This window comes from Squalius cephalus, assembly GCF_949319135.1.
Source record: "Squalius cephalus genome assembly, chromosome: 5".
In the NCBI taxonomy this organism is placed as follows: domain Eukaryota; kingdom Metazoa; phylum Chordata; class Actinopteri; order Cypriniformes; family Leuciscidae; genus Squalius; species Squalius cephalus.
This window is the reverse complement of record NC_137126.1, coordinates 18,509,790-18,521,899: the sequence shown is the minus strand read 5'-3', so window position 1 is coordinate 18,521,899 and position 12,110 is coordinate 18,509,790. Positions and strand designations below refer to the sequence as shown.

General features: G+C 46.1%; 1 protein-coding gene across 2 annotated transcripts in view; it reads left to right on the top strand.

The window, feature by feature from the left end:
• LOC307158217 (uncharacterized protein) overlaps positions 1–12,110 on the top strand; it is a 130,099-nt gene that overhangs the window by 23,204 nt on the left and 94,785 nt on the right. For both annotated transcript variants that reach the window (XM_079870617.1, XM_079870618.1), the window contains exons 3-4: positions 2,152–2,414; positions 2,806–3,033. In XM_079870617.1, coding sequence (XP_079726743.1) covers positions 2,152–2,414; positions 2,806–3,033 — 491 coding nt within the window. The remainder of the gene's footprint in view (positions 1–2,151; positions 2,415–2,805; positions 3,034–12,110) is intronic.

Below are 12,110 nucleotides of genomic sequence, written 5' to 3'. Positions count from 1 at the left end.
GTGTGTGTGCGTGTGTGGGCGGGGTCGCTGATCACTGCCGCTGATCAGCACACCAACGCGCCAGTTGCAGCTGATCAGCGAACCCTACGTAGTCCCTCTGTTGTCACCTTGTCTTTGTCAGAGCGTTGTGGATGTTCCCGTGTGTTCCTGCCTGTCTCCAGTTCCCGTGTGTCATTCATTTCCTGCACTCCTGTCATTCACACCGTCTACTTCCTGGTCTCCGGTCTCCGATCCATCTCCGTTTTCCCCGGACTGCTATCGTCATCATCCTCATCATCTTCATTGTCACTGGAGAGATCGGGTTTGCCCTCAGCGTCCCTGTGCTGCCAAGTGCCTTCATGAGATGAGACTACTACTCATCATCACTCTCCCTGCATCTGACCAATTCTATAATAAACATATATTTTACTTGCACTTGAATCCTCTGGTTATTATCCTGACATTTTATAGATCATCTTAGGTGAGCTTTAGGTGATGGAAAAAGTAATGCAAATAAGTGAAAATAACTGCAGTAATAATGAGCAAGCACAATTAAATATTCAACATTGTATTTCCAATTCCACACCAGTAATTCTATGACAGTTCAGTGGTGGACTAAGTAAATAAAAGCCAGCGAAACTTCTGTGCTTCTTTTCCATTGTTTTTATATGTAAACATGCACTAGATGTACACTCACCTAAAGGATTATTAGGAACACCTGTTCAATTTCTCATTAATGCAATTATCTAATCAACCAATCACATGGCAGTTGCTTCAATGCATTTAGGGGTGTGGTCCTGGTCAAGACAATCTCCTGAACTCCAAACTGAATGTCAGAATGGGAAATAAAGGCGATTTAAGCAATTTTGAGCGTGGCATGGTTGTTGGTGCCAGACGGGCCGGTCTGAGTATTTCACAATCTGCTCAGTTACTGGGATTTTCACGCACAACCATTTCTAGGGTTTACAAAGAATGGTGTGAAAAGGGAAAAACATCCAGTATGCGGCAGTCCTGTGGGTGAAAATGCCTTATTGATGCTAGAGGTCAGAGGAGGATGGGCCGACTGATTCAAGCTGATAGATAGAAGTGGTGGTGGTGTAATGGTGTGGGAGATGTTTTCTTGGCACACTTTAGGCCCCTTAGTGCCAATTGGGCATCGTTTAAATGCCACGGCCTACCTGAGCATTGTTTCTGACCATGTCCATCCCTTTATGACCACCATGTACCCATCCTCTGATGGCTACTTCCAGCAGGATAATGCACCATGTCACAAAGCTTGAATCATTTCAAATTGGTTTCTTGAACATGACAATGAGTTCACTGTACTAAAATGGCCCCCACAGTCACCAGATCTCAACCCAATAGAGCATCTTTGGGATGTGGTGGAACGGGAACTTCGTGCCCTGGATGTGCATTCCACATCAACTGCAAGATGCTATCCTATCAATATGGGCCAACATTTCTAAAGAATGCTTTCAGCACCTTGTTGAATCAATGCCACGTAGAATTAAGGCAGTTCTGAAGGCGAAAAGGGGTCAAACACAGTATTAGTATGGTGTTCCTAATAATCCTTTAGGTGAGTGTATGTGTTTGACTGTTACACTCAAAGTTCAGCTTTTAAAAACACCTCTCTAGTTCTTGCGTTTTTTCCCCTGCGTTTCAAGTTTTTAAACGCAAAGACATACTTTGTTTAAATGGCCCCTTAAAGCTGTTTTGTGTAATAGTTTTGACGTTAAAATGCTATCCTAACTTACTATGCAAGTAGATGGAAGCTGTTTGTAGGATGAATCCAATAAAAGTTTTTTTTTTTTTTTTCTCATTTGTATGAGCATCCCGACAAGTTAGACGCATAACATTTCTGGTCCTTTATTGGTCCATTACGAGACCTACTAATGTCCAGTCCTCTCAATATTCTTTCTCAATATAGTTTTTTTTTTTACTCCAAACTGTAAGAAATGTAATGTTTGGTAATTTCCATATAAAACCCCCAAAAATGTCTAGTTGTCTAAAAGGATTTGCAATACAGCCCAGTTACCTCAATTTACACTGACACTTTATTCCGTACTAGGCTAAAGCTAATGAAAGTGGCCTTATGACTACAAAGCTCAAATCATATACTGAATTCAGTTTAAATTAATTTGTAATGAATTATGGTTGCTTTCCACTCTTCAGGTGTCTCGATCCTTATGCTGGCTCAGGGTGCCAGTTCCACAACCCTTGCTTCCTCTCCCCTTGCAGAAATGGCGGCGTGTGCCATTTGATTACTTCTGCCAACAAGGTGGACTTTGTCTGCAACTGCAGCCTGGGCTACACGGACCGACTGTGCCTCACTCCCACCAATAACGTGTGCCTTAGCGCCCCATGCCGAAACGGAGGCACGTGTGAACTCACCAGCATCTACAATTACAAGTGTAAATGCCCACCAGGCTGGTCAGGTAAGACCACAATCCAGTTTTAAATGAGGCATTTGAGAAGTATGAACTAAAATCTCAATGCCAGACAGTGTACAGCAGGGGTGCCCAATCCTGCTCCTGCCGATCGACTGTCCTGCACAGTTCATCTCCAACCCTAATCAAACACACCTGCCTTTAATTTTCAAGGGATCCTGAAGACCTTAATTGGTTGCTTCAGGTGTGTTTGATTAGGGTTTGAGATGAACTGTGCAGGACAGTCGATCGGCAGGAGCAGGATTGGGCACCCCGGTGTAGAGCATATTCTGACCTTAAAACGCTCTTATTCACTAGGCCTCAAATCCTTGTGCCAACGGTGGTCAGTGTAGTCCTTTTGATTTTGACTACCTCTGCCACTGCACACCCTTCTTCTCAGGCCAAACCTGCAAACAAGACGTCAATGAGTGCGCCCAGAGTCCCTCTCCTTGCAAGAACGATGGTGTGTGTGAGAACGAGGTGGGCACGTATCGCTGCAGCTGCCCTGCGGAGTACACCGGGAAACACTGCGAGACCCTCTATCAGCCCTGTAACCCCTCACCATGCTACCACGGGGGCACCTGCGTACAGAAGGGAGAGACGAGCTACGAGTGCTCCTGTTTGCCAGGTAGGCATCCTTAATTCTTTCATAACCATTTCCATTAGTTACAAGTGATAGCATTGAACTAATCATGCTACATATGCTTCACCCAAACTGGCAAAGCAAAGGAACTAGTTCAGGTTCCTTTCTGACTAACAAAATAATAAGAGTCCATCTTTCCATCTTTTGATGATATTCTTTTTCTCAATGTTTATGTACTTTCTCTGGAATCATTTAATGAAATGTATAAAGTACAGTAAATCTAGTTTAAATTGAAAATCCTAAATATTATTACCCCAATCAACAAAACCTCTACCAATTATATACAATATAGCAGTAAAATAAAATGCCTGGCAAAATAATAGGGATGCACGATATATCGGCCACTATATTGGTAACAGCCACAATATGTTCATTTTTTAATGTTATTCTTATTGGCCTGATAAGAAATTTTGGTCGATATATTACAGCCTTCGGCTGAGACACTTCAGATGCACACTGTTCGCTACAATGTTTTTGAATTGCTTGAAATATGATTGGAGTGCAACCTATGCAGCGCAAGTCTGTCATATTGGCTACATGAAATTATAGACATAATATTGTAATCAGGCAAAAATCATATAAAAATTTGGATTTAGATTTCTCTGCCAATATATCATGCCATGTTCTACCAGAAAGACTCGGGAGAATTAATACTGTGACGATGAACATTTATTTAAGAGCTCAGCAAACAATCAAGTTCTTTGGCGTAGGCCCCGTCCGTAATTCGCATTCCGAGGGTACGGAATCTGCATATCCTGCCTGAAGACGAAGGCAGGGGCGCAGCCCACCCCCTGCGAAGTAAGGAAGGGGGCCATCTGGTGGTGGTGGGGTGGAAGGAGGAAGAGGACATCCTGGCGTCTTCAGGATGGAGGGGAGAGCCCGTCTGGAGGTGTTGGGGAGGATGGAGGGGAGGACCCAACATAGTGGTGTTGGGGGGATGGAGGAAAGGTCCCGTCTTGGTGGTGGTTGGGGAGGATGGAGGTGGTTGAAGCGACATCATCTGCGAACTCAGAAGTGTAAGTACCACCCTTATATACTGGGCTATTAGGATATAATTGGATAGATGAGAAGGTAATTGTAACCACCTCCACTCTATATTCAGGTAAAGGGCTACACAGAAGAAAGGGGTTCTACCTATGGAAAAATGTCTGTTAAAATCACACCAGAATCTTCAGAATGAATGAACCATCTGACTTACTTTATATTGTTTTATAGCACAGTGAAAATGACAACTCCCAAAATAGACATATGAATTTACAAAACATTGAAAAGAAAACCCCAAAAGAAAACAAAATACTCTGTACTTTGACAATCATAAGCCGCTTGTTTCAATCTCAGATGGACACAATAGTAGTATTCAAGTATTTTCCCTTTGTTTAAATACCACTCAGTTCCCTGGATACCATCACTTAGACAATCACATTAAAGCACAACTTATCTGATAAGAGTCCAAAGGGGCCTGAAAGATGTGGGCCAAGTCTCTGAAGGAAATTGTGAGAGAAGTCCGAGTCCAAGCAACAAAAATCCAATCCACAATGATGCAAGGAAAAAAATCAGTATCTCCTTTCGCCCACAGTCCTTTCAGTCATTTATGTATCCACATTACTCATTCCTGCAGGCGTTTTCTACAGACTCCAAACAAAGAGCAAATCAGTACTCATTCAACGTTTAGCAATATGTCAAAACATCACCAGTTAAGCATAAAATAAATTCACTTAACATTGAATACAGGTCAGTAATGGGATACCCTCTCACATGGAAATCACCATCTCCCCTTTACACCTGTTACACCTGGCTTAACAGTTGTTTACCATGATAACAGTTCAAAGACACAATGTCTTAAACACCCCTCATGATAATGGGGTATATGGCTTGAATCTTGAATCTTTTTAATAACAATGAAGGCTTTAACTGACATTAGTTACATAACAAATGAGTTCATTAAATGACGAATCAATGGCAGCCTCTTAACTTTTATCACTCCATTCCACTTCACTCAGCTTATTTTGACTCACAAGTGTCCTGTTGACGACATCAGTTCCAGTGGCAAGACAAATAATATTGGCCTTCTGTCCGGGTCAACACTGAAGGTAGAGATTTCAGATGAGCTCAGTGAGTTTGCAATTACAACGCAGGTATCAGTGTTTTCCACAACGTTTTCCAGCATGCCCTTCTCTCAGTCTCATTTAAACCCAGTCTAGTCATAGTATCTGCACTTCCACTGCAGCTCTGTGTGTGTGTTTGTGTGTGTGTGTGTGTGTGTGTGTGTGAACAGGCCGGCAGGAAAAAATTTACGGCCTTGGCGGAAGCTGCACTCGCCAAGGGCGGCTGCCCTGAGTGCGACTAGATGTATCTCCCCACCCTGCGGGCTCGACTGGCTGTTTTCGCCGACGACGACCCCGCGCTTCCCACCTCTCTCCCTTTGCTCGATCCGCGCAAAAAGAACTGCCGTTCACAAAGGATGCCAGAGCAGATGGATGCGAGCGAACACACGTTGGCCCAGTCCCCGCGTGCCTCGCTCTCTCCCAGAGAAGCTCCCTCACCGGTCCTGTTTACACAGGCGCACCAGCGCCCCTCTCTGCGAGCGGCAGGTCTCGAGTCTTTCGGGGCATCGGACGAGGCGGACGAAAAGGATGACAGCCTTTCCATCGCTGCATCCGAATGCAACGAGTCGGCGGGCTCAATGGCGCAAGCCATTGAAATATATCGGTTTCATTTCATAGCGCAGCGCGGTCCGCGTCCTATCTGAAAGGGCCATTAGTGACTGAGAGTACTTGGTGTGATAATGTAATGTAAGTATTGCATGTCCGTTATGTCACGTTCATTTGTGGAATATGCAGTGAACATTGCCAAAATTACAGAACTGTAACGTGCAAATTAACCTGCAAACGTTAGCCCAGTGCATAACAACAGTCGTTGATTGCTGAACTGAAATCAGTCAGTGTCATAAGAAGTATATTGTTACTGTAAGGTTTAGGATGGCCCTATGCAATATTTACACTGCTCTATTCCAGTAAATGTATTAGCTAACTTTATGTCTTGGCCCAAGACATCTTGGCAATGAAATACATTTATCAGGCAGGGCTCGATGGTGTTTTAAGCCCCCAATGGCTCCTTAGAGGCAGCTAACCCTACCCTCAACCTTAAACCTACCCATCCCCTCGCTGCCTGGAAGGCGCCGTTGGGGGCATAAAACACCAAAGACCTCAGGCAGGTGCCTGTGCACTCAGATATTGTTCAAACCTTGTCTATATCAAGAATGTGTCCCAAAACGGGAAGGCCTGTCAAATATTTCTGTTCAAATCCTAAGTCTTCATATTTGAAATTAGTTCAGTTTTACAGCCTATAAATCACATTATCTGGTAAGCAATATTTGGACATTAATATAATGAAAAGTATATTATTCATATTGTAACGGTCACCAGCTGGAGTGCCCTTGAGAGCCACAAGAGGGCACTCCACACCTGACTCTCATGTTCACTCACAGACTACATCTCCCATCATTCTCTGCCTGGACTCATCAGCACTCATTATCACATTCACCTGTATCTCATCTTCTTGTTTAGTTCACCCCATATAAGCCTGGTTCACCCCATCACTCACGGCGAAGTTTTGTATGTTGTTGCACTGCACTTCTGAGCGTCTTTCCCTGGTTTTCTTGTCTCTTGGTTTTTGGATGTCTTGCCTGTTCCGTGGATTACTCTCTTGCCTCTGACCCCTGCCTGTTTTGTTTGTTTGTTTGTTTGTTTGTTTGGACTGTCTACTTGTGTTTTGACCCATTGCCCGTTTATTGGATTTCGTATTTGGATTACCCCTTAATAAAGCTGCATTTGGATCCTCAACCTTCGTGTCTCGGAGCAGTTTCGTAACAGAAAACTTCGCCCACATGGATCCAGCAGTGAGACTTATGCATCTCCGTCAAGGAGATCGATCAATGGAGGATTATGTAATTGACTTTTTGGAGCTGGCTCACCTGACCTGCATGGAAGAGGTATGCTTAATGATATTTTTTCGGGGAGGATTATCTGAGCCACTCGGTTCAAGCATGCCTCTGCACAATCCTCATTGGACTCTTGGACAGTATATGAACTTGGCCCTGCAATTGAGCGATTCAGCTTTTACTGTGGGTTTGGCGGACAAGGAGCCCTGCAACCCCACAGTACCTGACAAGTCTGAGTCCGTCCACGTCAGCCCTGCCGAGCCTGCGCTCCACGCCAGCCCTGCCGAGCCTGCGCTCCACGTCAGCCCTGCCGAGCCTGCGCTCCACGTCAGCCCTGCCGAGCCTGCGCTCCACGTCAGTCCTGCCGAGCCAGAGCTTCACGTCAGTCCTGCCGAGCCAGAGCTTCACGTCAGACCTGCCGATCCAGAGACTTTTCACGTCACGTCTGCCGATCCAGAGACTTTTCACGTCACGTCTGCCGATCCAGAGACTTTTCACGTCACGTCTGCCGATCCAGAGACTGTTCACGTCACGTCTGCCGAGCCAGAGACTGTTCACGTCACGCACCCCGAGCCAGTGTCTCCGGACAAGATGGCTGCGGTCGCCGCCGAACCAGTGTCTCAGGACAAGATGGTCTCCGCAGAGCCAGTGTCTCCGAACAAGATGGTCACCGCCACCGCCGAACCAGTGTCTCAGGACAAGATGGTCTCCACAGAGCCAGTGTCTCCAGACAAGATGGCCGCCGCCGAACCAGTGTCTCAGGACAAGATGGTCTCCGCCGAGCCAGTGTGTCACCCCATCACTCACGGCGAAGTTTTGTATGTTGTTGCACTGCACTTCTGAGCGTCTTTCCCTGGTTTTCTTGTCTCTTGGTTTTTGGATGTCTTGCCTGTTCCGTGGATTACTCTCTTGCCTCTGACCCCTGCCTGTTTTGTTTGTTTGTTTGTTTGTTTGTTTGGACTGTCTACTTGTGTTTTGACCCATTGCCTGTTTATTGGATTTCGTATTTGGATTACCCCTTAATAAAGCTGCATTTGGATCCTCAACCTTCGTGTCTCGTAGCAGTTTCGTAACACATATGCTTTAGGCTATATACTTAGTGATACATTTTGAAGAATAAAACTTGTGATTGGCTAAAATATTAGGGCTGCACAATATATCGAAATATTGCAAATGTATATATTACAATATGCATAATTGCATATCGCAACGGCTTGCAATAACTGGGGTCATGAACAAAAGACAAAGAAAATCACTCACTGCTTTTGGCTGAATAGGCTAAATTTTGTAGCTTTAATAAGAATCAGTATATTTAATTCATGCAGTGAAGAAGCAGTGTGAAGCACTAAGCAGTGTTTATTTTTACATTTGATTAATCAGTTTCTGTTGTTAAATAAACCTAATGTAGGATAACCTGAACCCCTAAACCCCAGTGATGTTAAAATAACACTTATTATGCTACAGAACACTGATGTTCACTGTCTTGAAGTTGTAGGGATATTTTCTTATCACAAAAAGAATGTGAAACACGTATGTGTAGGTTATATAATTTTAAAGATATTTTAAAGATAATTTAAGTTAATTTGACACACTTTAAGCATTATCGTATCGCATATTGAATATCGCATTATTTAATGAGTTATCGCATATCTAATTTTTCTTCAATATCGTGCAGCCCTCTGCTATTATGAAACATTTGGCTGTTTATCTCTTTTGATGTGATAAAAACACTAAATAATAATTTTAACTATGTATTGTTATGTAATTTACGGTAGTGTAAGGTGCTGGAAAAAGCTTTAAAATGGACCTGGAAAGTGCTTGAAAAGTGCTTGAATTTGACCTTGGAAAAAGTGTACAAACCCTGTCCTTCTCCTCAACGCTCTCTACTGTAGACGGCACTCTGGAGAAAGGCTATGAGGTGATTCCTCTCCTCGAGGAAGCGGTGGCCGCAAACCTTTGCCCGCCCACCACTACTGGATGGAAAGCTAAAGCATTGCATCCATCCAAGCCTTGCCGCGCCACTTCAGCTCTCGCTGGCCAAGCTGCTTCGGTGCTTCACACCATGGCTGTCCTCCAAGCTTTTCAGGCCAAACTTCTCCGCTCTTTGGACGAGTCTGGACCTGAACCGGAAGCTTTCAGGGATCTGCTCAGCGCCACAGACCTTGAGCTGGTCCACCTGTGTAAACAGGACCAGTGACGGAGCTTCTCTGGGAGAGAGCGAGGCACGCGGGGACTGGGCCGGCGTGTGTTAACTCGCATCCATCCACTCTGGCATCCTTTGTGAATGGCGGTTCTTTTTGCACGGATCGAGCAAAGGGAGAGAGGCGGGAAGCACGGGGTCGTCATCGGCGAAAATAGCCAGTCGAGCCCGCAGGGTAGGGAGATACATCTAGTTGCACTCAGGGCAGCCGCCCTTGACCAAGGCCGCAAATATTTTCCTGCTGGCCTGTTCACACACACACAAACACACACACAGAGCTGTAGTCCATCACCGCTCTCGCTCTGCAAAGAGCCAGCAGTTCCCTTAAAGGCGGGGACCCCGACCCAAGATTGTGTTGGACCCTGAGCCTCGTAAGCCTTCCTAGCCTTAGGAAGAAAGAGAGAGAGTTTGAGTCCCCCCGAGGCCAAACCACTCTCCAAAAAGCGTCTCACACATTTCCCAGTCCCCTTTTTTCAGGCAGCTGGAAATACCGATATTGTAGTAAATGGGTCTGTTATAAAACACGCACACCTGCAAACAAACAGCGTTTTTATGGCGACACAAATAAAGCACAAAAAGAGCTCTTTTCTGTCTGTCAGATGTAGGTCACGTGCCCACGATAAAGTACGCACCCCTACATACAAGCACTGTTCCCACAGTATTACTCTCTCCTCCAGCTCATGCTGGGGATGCAATAAATGCAAGTCATGTGCCAACTATATAGTACGCACCCCTGCACACAAGCACTGTTACCACAGTATCAAACTCTCCTCCAGCTCACGCTGGATGGGTAATGAATGTAGAGCGTGTGCCCACTATGAAGTACGCACCCCTACACATAAGCACTGCCACCACAGTAACAATTCTCCCTCCAGCTCATGCTGGAGATGTGATGAAAGGTTTGCCCGCTGTAATGAACGCGCCCCTGCACTCAAGCACTGTTAATACAGCATTACAAGACAGCTGGGCGTCTGGGTCCCTGTCACAGAGCGGCCCGTCCCCAGTTTTCATTCGACAAATCTTTGCGCAAATTCGCCCAGGGGATTGGTTTTTCTCAGTGGACCTGAAAGATGCTTATCTTCACATCCAAATATCGCCCCATCACAGGCCATTCCTGAGATTCGCCTTCGAGGGGCAGGCTTACCAGTACACAGTACTACCGTTCGGCCTTTCACTGGCACCTCGTACAAAGTGCATGGACGCAGCACTCTCCCCCCTGAGACAGCGGGGAGGGCAAGTGTTAAACTACATCGACGATAGGCTGATTATAGGCCAATCGGAGGAACAGTTGATAACTCACAGATCCTGGCCCCTCAGCCATTTACATTGCCTGGGTCTAAGGATCAATACTTCCAAGAGCACACTATCTCCCAGCCAATGTATTTCTTTCCTGGGTACAGTGATAGACTATACAAATAAAAGCGCGCCTTACGTTAGAGTGCACTCTCACCATTCAACGCCTAGCGGCATCCTTCAGAGCAGGCGCTTGCGCTCCTCTCAAGAGATTTCAGAGGATGTTGGGTCTCATGGCCTCTGCATCATCAGTACTCGAGCTAGGACTACTGCACATGCGTCCTCTCCAGCGCTGGCTAAAACCCTGAGTACCAGCTCACGTGTGGCGATTTGGCCACTTGGCGAACCATGGCTGTATCAAAGCCCTGGCTCCTTGGAAAGCAGCCGACTAGTATCAGTCAGGCGTGAGTATGGGTGTGGCTTCAAGGAGAAAAGTGATCTCGACAGACGCCTCCAACCTAGATTGGGGGGCCCTTTACGAGGGCAGGCTCGTCTCTGGCCTATGGTCAAGCCCGGAGAAGCGCCTACAAATAAACTGTCTAGAGATGAGAGCGGTGGCTCTATCACTGAAAGCTTTTCTCCCATATCTAAAAGGCCACCATGTCCTGGTCCGGACAGACAACATGGCAGTGGTGTCCTACATAAATCGACAGCACAACCTGCACTCTCTGAGGGCAGCTCATGTGCCAGGCATTCTGAACCAGGGTGCGGATATGCTATCCAGAGACAATGTTCCCCCAGGGGAATGGTGTCTTCACCCGCAGATGGTTCAGCTGATATGGAGCATTTTCGGCGAGGCAGAGGTCGACCTCTTCGCCTCAGAAGACAATGCTCGTTGCCGAACGTTTTTCTCAAAAAGCAAGGACGCGCTAGCCCACGACTGGCCTAGCCGTCTGCTGTATGCATTTCCTCCAGTCACGATGCTACCACAGGTCATCGAACGGATCAGGGAAAGCAAGTGTGCAGTGCTACTAATAGCCCCTCTCTGGAAGACCCAGTTATGGTTCTCCGAGTTGGCATAACTGCTAGAAACAGCCCCATGGCCAATACCACTGAGGAGAGATCTCACGCAGGCGAACGGGAAAGTCTGGCATCCCCGTCTCGACTTGTGGGACCTTTATGCTTGGCCCCTCAACGGGTACCCGGGTGTCTCCCTGTTAGGGTGCTAAAAACCATTACTGAAGCAAGAGTGCCTTCGACTAGGCGCCTCTACGCTCAGAAATGGGTGGTGTCCTCTGGCTGGTGCGCAGCACGAAGGCTGGACCCCTATTCGTGCGAAGTACCAAGTGTACTCGCCTTTTTGCAAGAGCTTTTGGACGCGGGTGTAACAACTGAGACCAGATCAGACACACTTATTTGGTACATGTACCATAAAAACTTTCAAACTTCTCTGGGATCTGCGTCCCATCCTCCAACAAGACGGTCTCCGTTACCCGGACAACAATCAGATAAGCTTTTATGGGTGTTAAAGAATGTGGCCAAATGCAAGAGAGAGACCATGGGAAGACAGAAACAATCTGCAAAACAAACTCTCCTGCATTCATTTAACAATGAACTGACTAACATGAAATTAACATACATTCCAGAACATTTTGTGAATGATTTACTGGCTTGGGTACTATTATGTAT